Source organism: Neodiprion fabricii, chromosome 4, assembly GCF_021155785.1.
Source record: "Neodiprion fabricii isolate iyNeoFabr1 chromosome 4, iyNeoFabr1.1, whole genome shotgun sequence".
NCBI classification, from domain to species: Eukaryota; Metazoa; Arthropoda; class Insecta; order Hymenoptera; family Diprionidae; genus Neodiprion; species Neodiprion fabricii.
Window position 1 is genome coordinate 6,424,938 of NC_060242.1, and position 16,115 is coordinate 6,441,052.

Below are 16,115 nucleotides of genomic sequence, written 5' to 3' on the forward strand. Positions count from 1 at the left end.
GCTTGTAAATTACTTGGAAATACCGCGAATGATTTCTGTCCTACCTTACTTTTTCTTTCTATCCACTCTTGAGTCGCGTAATAATCCGCGACGTAATTAAAGCTTACCGAAATTAACCAAGTTGACACCAAGGACGAATCAATTATTATTATTGTAATCCTAAGTACAATTGATTGGTGAAATAAATTTACAGCGTTTTATTTCACTCCTTTACATCTCTCGCCGTGTGCGTGTGTGTGCTTTTAGAATGTGTTTATTATTGAATATTTAGAATTGGAAACGGTTGTAGGTGGAAAAATAAAACATGAAATAGGTAGAAAAAAAAATCTAATAAAGAAGAAAAAGCGAAATAGATTTTTCGATATGGATGAATTCTGAGAGAGAGAGAGAGAGAGAGAAAATAATAGTTTAATTGGTATTACGAGTATTCTTATAAATTATCAATAAACAATTCACTCCGGATAATTGTGTTTAATTTATCATTTATATTTCCTTATTTTCTTCACTCGGTTTCTCTCTCTCTCTCACTCTCTCTTCATGTATTAGTTAATCCGTCACTTTAATTCGTGTAGAATAATTATTATCTGTATTGTATGGATCAGGCGTTTGAAAATTGAATACCTCATCCTACTTTCACGGGTACCTAATTGTAAATCTGACCGTGGTGGTGACTTTTGAATAATTCAATGAAATCCTGATCTCCTATGGTAATTGCAATTCAAGGTTTTCTGCCCGACCAAAATCTGATCATAATTTGCTTTCGCAGAGCGGCCAGATATTCATGCTGTATTTTTATTCGTCTAACACATATTTTTAAAATCAATCATTGACGAAGATTTTGTCGAAATTCTTGAAAAAATCCAAGTCTGTCTGGTTAATTTTAACGGTAAGAAGTTTACGAGAAAATTTTTGTTTTAAATCTGAAGAAAAATCGTTTTCCAGTTATCGACAACCAAAGCACGTGTTCATTTGCAAATATGCGTCTATGCCGAGGCATTTAGCGATTTATTATCGATATCGATTATTTATTGGAAAAATCTCTACGATTTCACGTCGGCACATGTTTAGATCAACGTGACTTTTCATTTTCTTTTTTTCTTTTTCTAGAAATTTTAGACGAGTCGATATTCCTTTGCGTTTATCGCAGCAATTATACGTCGACGGGAAAACTAATTAGGTTACGACCATTTGTTTTTCTATTTTTTTTTTAACCGTAATTAGAGTTGGACGACAAGTCCTGAAGTTGTTATTCTTGGTTTCTTATTAGATTACTTGAACCACAATTCACTGGGTTTGAGATAATTCTGTATATCCTAAAGTTAATTTGACAACTTTTTTCCCCCACTTGTTTCGGTTTGTGTTTTTTTTTTTTTTTCTTTTTTTTGTCTTACTCTCGTTCGTAGCTTTGACGAAAGTTGCAAACCTCCTTCGTTTGACGATGCTCCGTATTTATTTGAAGCAGTATTTTTGCAGGAGGGTTAATTTTACCCGGATTTGAAACTTTCCGAAAGTCCGAATTAAACTCAAAGTCTTGAAAGCGATAAGATTTTACGACCGACATTATAATCACTTCGATGTTGTTGAATTTGTTTCTCTGTATTCGGTTTTCCCGATTTCACCGACGTTGCGTTTCATCTCCCTTTAAATACCGGATTTGCTTATTAAAATTCATCAGAGAATCGTGATAACTGACGAGTGAAGTCGGAAAATTTTTGTATCCTTTTTATAAAAAAACAATACCCGAAAATTTTCGAGTGTTGTAATTTACAATGAATAATGCAATGCTGAAATTAACAATGAAACGGAGAAAAAGGGTGAAAAGAAATTTTTCATCGCCTCTCTTTTACAAGTAATAACGAAAGCCTGAAAATTTGCGGCTTTAAAATATGTACAACGATATTGTACAGAAGGGGTGAAAATTTTCCTTTGATCCATCTCATCCAGTTTTAATTTTATCATTAGCAATTTACCAGTTCTCACAATGTCGGCAATCACCTGCAACCTTTGTTAACAACTCTTCAAGTTTCGTCATTGATTATTTTAATACTTTGTGACTTGCGCGTTGTTAACAAATCCGGATTCAACAAATACTCGCGAATCGTCCGTTACGTAACTTTTATCATTGCACGATTCGAAAAGAAACAAATCTACAAAGAAATAACAAAAGATTTTTAAGTGTCGATATTTTTTTTTTTCAATTTTATTTTTGTTTTTTTTTAATAAAAATTCTTCTTCCCCGAATCTTAGATCCTGCAACTTGAATTTAGTCAACTGCCTTTGCGTTCATTTCAACATTGAAGCGAAGATAGCTGTTGTCGGTATTTTACTGCAAATTTCGAGCGCTCGATGCGCTGAAACTTTTGAAGGCAGCATCTGTTGAAGTATCTTCATCGTCTCGAATTTCGGTATATCGGCTGAAATATGCAAAAGCCGGTCAGTGTGTGACATTTATTTAAAAACCACGAGATGGGTATATTTTTTTTACGACGATTTTTAACTACTGTTTGAAATGTTGGCTGTGGCGCGGAAGTTCTTTTCATCGCAGTTTGTTGGTCGAGCGGTTTTAATTCAACAAATTGCGGAAATTATGCAAAAAGGTCACGGAATTGGCGCTGCGCAGAAATGAAATGTTTCTTTGAGTGGCTGACTGAAATCGTGTAACGAAATCTGTCTGTTCGAAGGAACTTGATTTTCTTCGTTTCACAAACTACGTTTAAGTCTCTAAAGCGATATAAGACGTCAATTTATTATATAATGTATAGCTACTATAGGCGTATGATCTAATAATCTAGGGAGTATATATAATCGATTCGGGAACGAGAGAAAAAAACTTTATCCCATCGAATGATCTTTGAATTGGAATTCACCCGAATTTACCTTCGAGAACAAACTTTTACGCCTAACTCCCTACTTTCGGCTAATTTTTATAGGGGTTTATTTACTTTCTGTTTTCCTCGCAGTTGTTTTCTTATTTAGTTAATTTCTTTCTTTTTCTTTTTTTCTTTTCTTTTTTTTTTTTTTTTTTTGCCCTCTTCTTCCCTTCCTTCGTATTACTTCGTCGTTCGGTGATTATATTTATTTTTCTTCCCTCCGCCTTTCAACAATTCCCGTCAGTAGAATCAACAACAGTATGTGGTGTGTACTGTTTTAAACGTGCCAATTATCAGCAATTAACTAACGAAGTGAATTAACTTAAACTTGACCTAAAAAAAAAGGGCTAAACAAATGGATGTCGGTCTGTATTGAGAAGCGAAAAGCTTGTGCAGCCATCGACTTGTTTGTCTACCTTACCTGCCGTCGATATCCCTGTTAATTGTATAATACATGAATTTCTTTTTCATAATTTATCAGTTTGTAGTCGATGCACCGTATACATGTATATGAGGCATTCCACGCCAATTCGACCTGGGTTTTATCCTCGACCTCTTAGATTTGGTGCGCGATTTTTTCTACGATTGTTCTCACTTTGAAAGGTACTCGGTTTTTTTTTTTTTTTTGTTTTTTTTCGACTCAATTTGAATTTTACTACAATTTTTAGAAGAGATTTTGTTTTTTTTTTTCTTTATTTTGCCAGTAAAAAAAGTTGCAAATGGTAAAATGGTTCGGAAAAATCTGAAAAATTTTCAAATATCCAATGTGACGTATAAAAATGTTTCAGCAACCATCCATAGTAAAATAACTTTCGCTTCTAATTTTTTTTAACCTTTTATTTCGGAAAAAGCTTGAAAACAGAAAGAACGGAAAATCGGCCCACTCCTGGTCCAAGCTTAAAAATTTTGATACTTGACACAGGATTTTGAGAATTATTTCGAATTTGTAATTTTGTTCGGTCGATAAAATCGTTTCTAAAAATTTTAGAAAATTCAAATTGAGTCGAAAAAAAGAAACAGGGTACCTTTCAAAGTGAGAAGAATCATAGAAAAAATCGCGCGCCAAATCTGAGAGGTCAAGGGTAAAACCCCAGGTCGAATTGGCGTGGAATGCTCCATGTATTATACATGAGGCATTACTTACATATTTGACCTGAGTCTTACCCTCGACCTATCGGATTGGGCTTCAAATCAATTGGGAAAAATGCGAAAAAACCGAACGCCTTCGAGACTCAGAACAATCCGAGAGATCAAGGGTCGGATTCAGATCAACGTGATGTGGAATGCCCCATATGTACATTGTACTCGGTGAAAATCTTAGACTTGATTGTATTTTCAAGCGTTCATCTTGTAAATGTCTATCACGCACGTCAGCGAGCGGAAAAACGTTCGGCAGATGAATAAGCGTGGAGTGCTAATTACTATCAATGTAATGAAAAAAATCGAAATCGAGTTTGCGTTGAATTGAATGAAATTAGTTTAGCCGATTTATCGGTCTGATTTAACTCTGCGTCGGTAATTAGTGGGACGGCGATAATTGGAGAGTGGTGCAGGTATTCAATGCGGATTATTAACGGATTCAATATCGTAATCAGAAGTTGAGAGTTTCGATCGGTCGATGATCTCTGACTTTCTATGATGAGATTACATCGACTGTCATGATCTGTCTGGCAAATCCGTATAATCACATGATTGCCGACACTCACTGCGGTGATTCGATAGGTAAGGATTGTACCCAAAGTCAGATTTTACTGTGTATTCTTTGATTTAGGTTATCCTGATGACGATATAATACATTCACGGGAGAGAGTAAACGTTTGAGCCAATAATGCGAAAAACGAAAGTTGTATTAACAACGTTTTGTTTGAAATGTGCGAAAATTTCTTGCTGTTTGTAATATACGCTGACTTCTGTTGGACGATTTGAAATGTTTCAAAGGTGACGTTTATTTGAATTACTTGAACATGTTAATGAATATTGACAACTGAAAGCTTGATTGTAACAACACATTGGAAATTTGATGGTTTGGGCAGACTTCTTTAGGATCAATGAATTGTACGCTCCAAATTTTGAGGAAAAATGAAACTGGATAAAGTAATTAACGTCATAGAAGTAATCTTGAGGAACTGTTAAATTTACTGAATACTAAATTTTCTTGGGAACTTTTTTCTTGGGAAACTCGAATTCATTGCACGATGCACCAGTGTTTCACGTAATTCGTTGACAAGCACTTATCACGCAACATCTTATCGCGAGAAGTTTTATTTGTGATACCTTAGTGGTAATTTCAACGCTGATGGAATTCCAATTTGAACGAAGAACAGATTTTGCATTGAAATTAAGAACACTGCTTGTGATTGTACAACGAGTTTCTTTATCTGCTCAACGATTCGCGCCTTTTTAAGCAACCGGAGTTGCACCTTATAGTCAGGTTAAGCATTATTTCCTGCCACTCATCCCAATCGTCAATTATTATCGATATAACGCGATCTCGGTTTACGCGTCTTTTCCTGCATGTTTCCGTATGCAAAGTACCCGTTCCTGTGACGCTCAAGTCAGTGTGCGAATGCGCATGCGCGGAGTACCGAAAAGCCCACTTTTACGTCCTAGTACAAAAATCGGTACAATCGTAATTTGTAATAGATTTTTTCTGTAATTGATCACAAAAAGTAATTGGATGCTGTCCAACACCGACTGCGAGTCAATACTGTTTGTGATTTCCAGGGTGGGAAAAGGTTGGTAGAAAAGAAAGAGTTCGTCTCAAACACATACTTGAATTGGAATTTCCTTTTGAATATTTTTATGACAATTAAACGTAGAAATAGACTTGATGATCATTTTGTTCACATGTTACCTCATAATACATTTTTTGATTATGTTTTTGTTAGAAATATTTTATTTTCATGATAAGTGGACGATGAATTACTGCTTGAATGGTGTTGAAGGTACTTCGGATCTTTGTTGCAAACAACCGATTGCGATAATTATTGCTAAAAAAATTCATGGAAGATGAAAGCAAATGTTTTGAATACCGATTTTTTTTTGTCATTATAACAGATCGTAACTGGAGATCAGTGTTTCTTGCTTGACTGAAACTTTCGAAGCATTCGCCTTGTCCCGCATAATTATTTCTCCAGCAGGACGTCTAGAATATCCGTGAGTGTTTTTCCCTTTGTATTTGGTACCAGTACATGGCTAAAAATAAGAGCTACGAATACCCAAGCTCCAGTTATACAGTAGATATAACTTTCGGTAGGTGTAAATTTCGTGATAGCCAAGGTCGTTAACACAATGAAAATGGCCACTTACGACTGTTTTTGTAATAAACAAAAATGCATTCGGCCACTAAAAAAATCAACAAAAAATATTTCTTTCCATTTCACGTCAGCGGTAAGATTTTTTGTGATAATGATTTTTTCGTACAATTGACGGCATTTTGGAACATATTGAAAGTTACATTCATTCGAATGACTTAGATACATTACTATTATATCAACAACTAAAGATTTGATTATGAAATCATTTCAGAGATTTCAGAATTTTATGGTATGTGGAAACTTCTATACCTTCATTGAATCTTACACTCGAAGATTTGAGAAGGAGCAAAACTTTATAAAGTAATTATTACGACATAAATAATTTCGAGGAGTGGTCAAATTTACATAGAGGAAAGGCGAACATAACGGGCCTTCTGTACAATTGAGTGGAGTTTGAAAAAATGTCGATAACGCTTAAAATTTATTCTCAGGTCAGATAAAAAAAAATTGCGTTGTCGAAATTGGTCCAACGTTATTCCATTCTTCAGGGGCCTATTTTAACCGCCACTCGACTACAGTAAAATACCTAGTCTGGATTTTATCGATCGTATTACGATAATTATATTTATCACTTGTACGTAATTTTATCAACTGTCTGGAAGATATTAGACGAGAGCCTCATTTGAGATGATGACCATGCATTTTCTGTTTTTATATTGGTGCAGAAATCGCCACGTTACCGACAAATGTAATGTGTATATTTCGAGTGGTCTAAAAGAGATTATTGGAGATCTAGAAAAGCAGGAGTTACCTGGAGGCTTAGAATTAACAACTACTGTCCATTGCATGGATACTATTTCCTTATCAATTCAGTCTGTATTTCTGTCAAAGATTTTCCCTTCGTCGGAGGCATCATAACGACGCCGTAAATCACGGCGAGTAAGGCAACCACTGCCAGTATCCAGTATACGTAAGCCTCGTCCACGATGTCGATCAGATATTGGTAGATGTATATTGAGAGGAAGCCGAAGATGCCTCCGAACGAGCAGCAGATGCAGACGGCCAGAGTTCGTATCCTAGCCCCGAAAAGTTCGCCGAGTAGTATGTGAGGTACGGGAGTGGTTCCCACACTGTGAAATAGCCCAGATATTCCCATCGACAAAATGAACAACCATTGCAGCGAATTTGGATCCACGCCGATATTCAGAAGATAGAAATGAAGTCCCATGGCCGTCATGCATAAGCCGGCACCGCCGTTTGAAATAACCCACATTACCGTCCGTTGCCATTTGTCAGCAAACAGCGTTACCAGCCACCCACCTAAAACACCTAGACCTGTCGTTACAAGCGGCATCGATGAAGCTGATATCACAGTCAGCATTGCTCTTGTCGAGATTGTTTCTAGATATACCGATATGGGGTTGGCTCCGGTGAATTGGGCAAAGAAGGTGAACCATACCAAATTCATCGTAGCATTTCTGTTACAGGGTAAATTCAACTCCCGCAATCTGTCCCTGAATTTCATCGATTGCGTTTCGGCGACGAATGCATTAATCGATTTCACCTCCTTGTCGACTTCTGCCTTTCGGTTGTAAGCAAGAATGGATTTCTCTGCTTCCTCAAATTTCTTCTTGCTCGCAAGGTAATACGGTGAATCCGGAAGCAACAGCATCATCGCAAGGAATATGACGGTCGGTACAAGACCCACGTAAGCGTAAACTCTCATCGAGACGTAGGGCCCTATGGTTAAGCCTACCATGCAACCTATGGTCAAGCCGTTCATCGCCAGGACCATGACAGTGCCTCGAATTTCGGGGCTAGAAATATCCCCGAGGTAAATAGGGTAGCAGATATTCACCGCCTCGGTGCTAGCTCCGCAAATGAATCTTGTCACATAGAGCCAGGGCACAGAGTAAGCCGCGATTGACAAAATCCAGGATATCAAAAATGCCAGTCCGTTTCCGATCAGCACTTTTTTGCTTCCCAAGTATTGGACTCCAATTGCTCCCAATATTGCGCCCGGTATTCGGCCCAGTTGGAACATGGATGATATCCAGGACACTTCCTCGGTTGTCGCGGGAAACGGTGAATCCCCGCTCAAAAACTGCGCGGTGTAGGGCGAGGCCCAACCGATGGAGAGCCCGCAAACGAACAGCTTGAACATTACTGAGTAACACGAATATCCACAATTAGCGATCTGACTGTTTCTTTTCGTCGATCACTTTTACTCACCCGCTATCGAAGCGACCCATTGCAGCCACATCGGGTAGCTTCGCCAGGATGCAATCAAGGTGTTCACCATATCGTCGGGTAGTCGGACACCGTGGTGTTAAAATTAGTCCTCGCAATATCTAATCCCGATCGATTTTTTCACTCAGACCTCACGTTGGCTCCAACACCTTCGTCAGGTCGAACGCGGGCCAGAGTCGTGGGTGATGTGAAGTGAACCTAGGTCGACTGGTGCATGCTGTTCGATCGTGGAATCAGCTACCGTGTTCAAAAATCCGTGTGCGTTTGTATTCGGCTCTAACACATGTACTGCATAAATCATACCTGCAGTAAATCTTGAAACGAGATTCATTGATATCTCTTATCTTATCCAATGTTGGAAAAGATATTCGTTTCAACCGTGAAAAAAAATACATATATACACTGCTTAGCATTGCGAAGCTACAAGTTGATTTTCCTTGATGACGGATGGCATGGCGCGTAAGAATTATGAACGCAGTAATGTTACACTCTATGATGCTAACTCTGTGGATCGATATTAATCTAAGAACTTATGGTAAGAGCGTGTTAGACACTGTCATGGTGATTGCACGTCGGTAATGAGCGCAGCCGCGATTATCGGTTGAGACGAACAAAAAGATACCGGGATCTCAATATTTATTATATTTTTTTCGTAAGTTTTCTATTTCTTCATGCCGGCATCGGAGCTGTTTTTTTTCCTTCTATTGTGTGTGTTCTCTTTTCTATTTCCGATTCTGCGATTCTGCAATCTATTTAGATCGAGACATATAACGAAATAAAAAAGCAAGTAAAATTCCGCACATGGAGAAACTCAAAACTTGCGAAAAAATTAGCGAATATTGAGATTTCATTGTCGTATGTTGCTCGAAAATCACACTTCGAATAATAGAATCAGTGTAAATTTTGTGTTGAAAGATTTTTGAAAATGGCGTTTTCGTAATCAGTTTCGCGCTTTTGTGCAAGTTTTACCAGTGGTTGAAGAAAATCAGAACAAATTCCCGAGACCCGTTTGGATTGGTGAGAACGTCGTACTTAAAAAACGAACAGAATCGAAGGGGGTGAAGCACATGGGCTGCTAATTTGACGTGGAATGCCCCATATATATTGTTACAAAGGGTGAAATCGTCCGTTTTGCCCCCTTTTCAATGATCCAGTAGTCATCATAGATAAAAGACGTTTATAAACCTCTTATGTCTTTCAAAAGAATGAGGTTGCTGCGTCAACCAACATTACTGTAAAAACAGTCTTGTTTCAGACTTAAAACCAGAAACACCTATCCTGCAATTAAAGCTTCTTCACGACATTTATTTACGCCTTTGATTTTGGCTTGATAATCAAACTCACGAATCCATATTCATTTCCGTAACGTCCAAGAACGTTACAATATGCATGTATCAATACGGCATATCATCAGATCGGAATGCTGATCAGTTGTTACCGTCAGGTATAATCCACCCTACCTTCTGATTGACGTACCGAGTATTTCTCTTCCCACTCTTTCGGCAAGGCTTCGCAGACCCAGTACCTTATACTTGGTGCGAAATCAGATTACCGAATAGAGTCCAGTGCTATAATTTTGTAAACCGTCTTCAAAAACCGAGGAGAATGAAACAGCCAAAACCCGAGGTGCATATCCTGTTACAGTTCACAATATCTTTCTTGTTCTTTGTTGATCGGCAAATCCTGATTTCACGCAATTTTCAATCCGCCTTCAATCCGTCATTCGTCAGCCACTTCTGATCGACCAAAGCCGTTGCTTTTTGGAACGATTATCAAGGCTTCAAAATTACCGAATTATATCTCGTCAAACCTACAGATCCTAGAAACCTACATCTACTATTTTAATATTTCAATTTACTATTCCGCCTCGGCCCGTGTTGAATACTGTAGAAACATTACAAGCGCTTATTTATTTGAGAAATATTTAGATTTCTCAGTATTTCGCATCTCGCAAAAACGATCACATAATACTCGTCTGTTCGTTGTATGGTAGAAGTATCACCATGAAAGGGTCTGGAAGGGTTCATGATGTCGAAACCCGCCAATTGTTCCAAACGAATTTGCCTTTATTGTCAGTCAAACTAAAACTGCTTAATCGAGTCACGGCGTATGGGCAATGGTTATCTATATTGAACGCCTTCGTGTAGCGTTCAAGTCGGAGTGCCTCATCAGCCGGCGCGGCCCTTTATATAGTCTCTCGTGGGACTGTTTGGGCTGCGCGCGCAGTCGGTGGGACTGTTAACAACGTCTTCTGAATTGTCTGCTCGGTGATATGTCTCATACGCCGACATATACATAAAGATTAGTCACTTAGAAAAGCAAAGATATTTTCGATCCCGGCAGATCGCTCCAATCCAGTGGATACAGTATTCGTTAAATATCTTTGATAGGCATTTATAACTGTAGATTTCATCGAACACGCGACATATGCGAATATAATTAATCCGATACGGATTCTTATCCATTCACTTGTCTCAATCGAATTCATTGCACGATGCACGAGTGTTTCACGTAATTCGTTGACAAGCACTTATCACGCAGACATCTTATCGCGAGAAGTTTTATCTGTGATACCTTAGTGGTAATTTCAACGCTGATGGAATTTCAATTTGAACGAAAATAGATTTTGCATTGAAATTAAGAACACTGCTCGTGATTGTACAGCGAGTTTCTGTATCTGCACAACGATTCGCGTGTTATTCAAGCAACCGGAGTTGCAGCTTATAGGCAGGTTGAGCATCGTATCCTGCCACTCATGCCAAGCGTCAATTATTATCGATATAACGCGATCTTGTTTTACGCGTTTTTCCCTGCATGTTTCCGTACGCAAAGTACCCGTTTCTACGACGCTCAAGTCAGTCTGCGAATGCGCATGCGTGGAGTACCGAAAGGCCCACCTTTACGTCCTAGTACAAAAATCGGTACAATTGTAATTTGTAATAGATTTTTTCTGTAATTGATCACAAAAAGTAATTGGATGCTGTCCAACACCGACTGCGAGTCAATACTGTTTGTGATTTCCAAGGTGGGAAAAGGTTGGTAGAGAAAAAAGAGTTCGTCTGAAACATATATTTGAATTAGAATTTCCTCTTGAATATTTTTATGACAATTAAACATAGAAATAGACTTGATGATCATTTTGTTCACATGTTACCTCATAATACATTTTTTGATTATGTTTTTGTTAGAAATATTTTATTTTCATGATAAGTGGACGAGGAATTACTGCTTAAATGGTGTTGAAGGTACTTCGGATCTTTGTTGCAAACAACCGATTGTGATAATTATTGCTAAAAAAATTATGGAAGATGAAAGTAAATATTTTGAATATCGATTTTTTTTTGTCATTATAACAGATCGTAACTGGAGATCAGTGTTTTTTGCTTGACTGAAACTTTCGAAGCATTCGCCTTGTCCCGCATAATTAATTCTCCAGCAGGACGTCTAGAATATCCGTGAGTGTTTTTCCCTTTGTATTTGGTACCAGTACATGGCTAAAAATAAGAGCTACGAATACTCAAGCTCCAGTTATACAGTAGATATAACTTTCGGTAGGTGTAAATTTCGTGATAGCCAAGGTCGTTAACACAATGAAAATGGCCACTCGAGACTGTTTTTGTAATAAAAAAAAATTGCATTCGGCCACTAAAAAAATCAACAAAAAATATTTCTTTCCATTTCACTTCAACGGTAAGATTTTTTGTGATAATGATTTTTTCGTACAATTGACGGCATTTTGAAACATATTGAAAGTTACATTCATTCGAATGACTTAAATACATTACTATCATATCAACAACTAAAGATTTGATTATGAAATCATTTCAGAGATTTCAGAATTTTATGGTATGTGGAAACTTCTATACCTTCATTGAATCTTACACTCGAAGATTTGAGAAGGAGCGAAACTTTATAAAGTAATTATTACGACAGAAATAATTTCGAGGAGTGGTCAAATTTACATAGAGGAAAGGCGAACATAACGGGCCTTCTGTACAATTGAGTGGAGTTTGAAAAAATGTCGATAACGCTTAAAATTTATTCTCAGGTCAGATACAAAAAAATTGCGTTGTCGAAATTGGTCCAACGTTATTCCATTCTTCAGGGGCCTATTTTGACCGCCACTCGACTACGGTAAAATACCTAGTCTGGATTTTATCGATCGTATTACGATAATTATATTTATCACTTGTACGTAATTTTATCAACTGTCTGGAAGATATTAGACGAGAGCCTCATTTGAGATGATGACCATGCATTTTCTGTTTTTATATCCGTGCAGAAATCACCACGTTACCGACAAACTTAATGTGTATACTTCGAGTGGTCTAAAAGAGATTATTGGAGATCTAGAAAAGCAGGAGTTACCTGGAGGCTTAGAATTAACAACTACTGTCCATTGCATGGATACTATTTCCTTATCAATTCAGTCTGTATTTCTGTCAAAGATTTTCCCTTCGTCGGAGGCATCATAACGACGCCGTAAATCACGGCGAGTAAGGCAACCACTGCCAGCATCCAGTATACGTAAGCCTCGTCCACGATGTCGATCAGATATTGGTAGATGTATATTGAGAGAAAGCCGATGATGCCTCCGAACGAGCAGCAGATGCAGACGGCCAGAGTTCGTATCCTAGCCCCGAAAAGTTCGCCGAGTAGTATGTGAGGTACGGGAGTGGTTCCCACACTGTGAAATAGCCCAGACATTCCCATCGACAAAATGAACAACCATTGCAGCGAATTTGGATCCACGCCGACATTCAGAAGATAGAAATGAAGTCCCATGGCCGTCATGCATAAGCTGGCACCGCCGTTTGAAATAACCCACATTACCGTCCGTTGCCATTTGTCAGCAAACAGCGTTACCAGCCACCCACCTAAAATGCTTAGACCTGTCGTTACAAGCGGCATCGATGAAGCTGATATCACAGTCAGCATTGCTCTCGTCGAGATTGTTTCTAGATATACCGATATGGGGTTGGCTCCGGTGAATTGGGCAAAGAAGGTGAACCATACCAAATTCATCGTAGCATTTCTGTTGCAGGGTAAATTCAACTCCCGCAATCTGTCCCTGAATTTCATCGATTGCGTTTCGGCGACGAATGCATTAATCGATTTCACCTCCTTGTCGACTTCTGCCTTTCGGTTGTAAGCAAGAATGGATTTCTCTGCTTCCTCAAATTTCTTTTTGCTCGCAAGGTAATACGGTGAATCCGGAAGCAACAGCATCATCGCAAGGAATATGACGGTCGTTACAAGAGCCACGTAAGCGTAAACTCTCATCGAGACGTAGGGCCCTATGGTTAAGCCTACCATGGAACCTATGGTCAAGCCGTTCATCGCCAGGACCATGACGGTGCCTCGAATTTCGGGGCTAGAAATATCCCCGAGGTAAATAGGGTAGCAGATATTCACCGCCTCGGTGCTAGCTCCGCAAATGAATCTTGTCACATAGAGCCAGGGCACAGAGTAAGCCGCGATTGACAAAATCCAGGATATCAAAAATGCCAATCCGTTTCCGATCAGCACTTTTTTGCTTCCCAAGTATTGGACTCCAATTGCTGCCAATATTGCGCCTGGTATTCGGCCCAGTTGGAACATGGATGATATCCAGGACACTTCCTCGGTTGTCGCGGGAAACGGTGAATCCCCGCTCAAAAACTGCGCGGTGTAGGGCGAGGCCCAACCGAGGGAGAGCCCGCAAACGAACAGCTTGAACATTACTGAGTAACACGAATATCCACAATTAGCGATCTGACTGTTTCTTTTCGTCGATCACTTTTACTCACCCGCTATCGAAGCGACCCATTGCAGCCACATCGGGTAGCTTCGCCAGGATGCAATCAAGGTGTTCACCATATCGTCGGGTAGTCGGACACCGTGGTGTTAAAATTAGTCCTCGCAATATCTAATCCCGATCGATTTTTTCACTCAGACCTTACGTTGGCTCCAACACCTTCGTCAGGTCGAACGCGGGCCAGAGTCGTGGGTGATGTGAAGTGAACGTAGGTCGACTGGTGCATGCTGTTCGATCGTGGAATCAGCTACCTTGTTCAAAAATCCGTGTGCATTTGTATTCGGCTCTAACACACGGACTGTATGAATCATACCTGCAGTAAATCTTGAAACGAGATTCATTGATATCTCTTATCTTGTTGTCATGCAAGATCCGAATATTAATTGCTGCATGTTATCATGACAGCTTATTTGTTCCATAGTATGCTGTAATGCTGCAATTCGAATCATATCCCGAAGAACGAGTGCGAGGCAGCCTATTCTATATATATATGTATATATATATATTAGACTGTCTGAAAATAAATCGATAATTTTCTTTCTGCTTTACACAATCTCAAACTATACTTGGGCATCAAAAAATAATCCTCGCGAAAGGAGGGGCTGGTCCTTCAAGATTTCGAGGAGCTCATCGGACTTTTGTCTTTTTTTATTTCGTCAATACGTAAATAATTAATTTGCATGGACGGAACAAACGTTTTTCTTGTCCTAAAATGCTGAATATATTCCAAACTTACGTGTAAATACCAAATATACTAGAAAAAAAGATCTTGATGATCGCAGCAACCATTATCGGTCGATATGTACGTCGATAAATGCAAAAACAAAAAAAAAAAAATACAAGAATCTCCGTAAGAATGAATTTTTTAGTATCGTCAATAATCTTCAATGAATACATTCATTGATACGCTGTTACGATAATTATTTTCGGCTACAAACAACTTGACTTATTGCAATTGCGGTATTTTTATCTATGGTCTTGAACTATTCGGATAAAAAAGACAAAAGTCCGATGAGACACCCCCAAGTCTTGAAGGACCGGCCCCTCCTTTAGCGAGGATTATTTTTTGCGTAAGAATTATGAACGCAGTAATGTTACACTCTATGATGCTAACTCTGTGGATCGATATTGATCTAAGAACTTATGGTAAGAGCGTGTTAGACACGGTCATGGTGATTGCACGTCGGTAATGAGCGCAGCCGCGATTATCGGTTGAGACGAACAAAAAGATACCGGGATCTCAATATTTATTATATTTTTTTCGTAAGTTTTCTATTTCTTCATGCCGGCATCGGAGCTGTTTTTTTTCCTTCTATTGTGTGTGTTCTCTTTTCTATTTCCGATTCTGCGATTCTGCAATCTATTTAGATCGAGACATATAACGAAATAAAAAAGCAAGTAAAATTCCGCACATGGAGAAACTCAAAACTTGCGAAAAAATTAGCGAATATTGAGATTTCATTGTCGTATGTTGCTCGAAAATCGGATTTCGAATCATGGAATCAGTGTGAATTTTGTTTCGAAAGATTTTTGAAAATGGCGTTTTCGTAATTAGTTTTGCGCTTTTGTGCAAGTTTTACCAGTGGTTGAAGAAAATCAGAACAAATTCCCGAGACCCTTTTGGGTTGGTGAGAACGTCGTACTTAAAAAAACGAACAGAATCGAAGGGGATGAGGTACATGGGCTGCTAATTTGACGTAGAATGCCCCATATATATTGTTACAAAGGGTGAAATCACCCGTTTTGCCCCCTTTCTAATGATCTAGTAGTCATCATAGATAAAAGACGTTTATGAACCTCTTATGTCTTTCAAAAGAATAAGGTTGCTGCGTCAACCAATATTATTGTAAAAACAGTCTTGTTTCAGACTTAAAACCAGAAACACCTATCCTGCAATTAACGCTTCTTCACGACATTTATTTACGCCTTTGATTTTGGCTT

General features: G+C 38.6%; 4 protein-coding genes across 8 annotated transcripts in view; 1 reads left to right on the plus strand and 3 right to left on the minus strand.

Annotated features, from left to right (window-relative positions):
* Positions 1-16,115, plus strand: part of LOC124181327 — a 121,784-nt gene that overhangs the window by 27,969 nt on the left and 77,700 nt on the right. The gene's annotated exons all lie outside the window — the stretch shown is intronic.
* LOC124181310 overlaps positions 1-16,115 on the minus strand; it is a 64,037-nt gene that overhangs the window by 9,412 nt on the left and 38,510 nt on the right. The window lies entirely within an intron of this gene.
* On the minus strand, positions 6,486-8,501 carry LOC124181320 (facilitated trehalose transporter Tret1-like). Its single transcript, XM_046567784.1, has 2 exons — positions 8,360-8,501; positions 6,486-8,293 (listed from the first exon to the last, which is right to left on the minus strand). Exons 1-2 carry the CDS (start codon positions 8,427-8,429, stop codon positions 6,981-6,983), a joined length of 1,383 nt encoding a protein of 460 aa, XP_046423740.1. The 5' UTR covers positions 8,430-8,501; the 3' UTR covers positions 6,486-6,980.
* Positions 11,685-14,422, minus strand: LOC124181318 (facilitated trehalose transporter Tret1-like). The gene is made up of 2 exons (XM_046567781.1): positions 14,167-14,422; positions 11,685-14,100 (listed from the first exon to the last, which is right to left on the minus strand). Exons 1-2 carry the CDS (start codon positions 14,234-14,236, stop codon positions 12,788-12,790), a joined length of 1,383 nt encoding a protein of 460 aa, XP_046423737.1. The 5' UTR covers positions 14,237-14,422; the 3' UTR covers positions 11,685-12,787.

Excerpts from the sequence above, each read along its gene's own strand:
- LOC124181320 (XM_046567784.1), bottom strand. The coding sequence starts at position 8,429 with ATGGTGAACACCTTGATTGCATCCTGGCGAAGCTACCCGATGTGGCTG. Across the intron at positions 8,294-8,359 it reads ATGGGTCGCTTCGATAGCGG|TAATGTTCAAGCTGTTCGTT; the intron begins GTGAGTAAAAGT and ends CGTGTTACTCAG.
- LOC124181318 (XM_046567781.1), bottom strand. The coding sequence starts at position 14,236 with ATGGTGAACACCTTGATTGCATCCTGGCGAAGCTACCCGATGTGGCTG. Across the intron at positions 14,101-14,166 it reads ATGGGTCGCTTCGATAGCGG|TAATGTTCAAGCTGTTCGTT; the intron begins GTGAGTAAAAGT and ends CGTGTTACTCAG.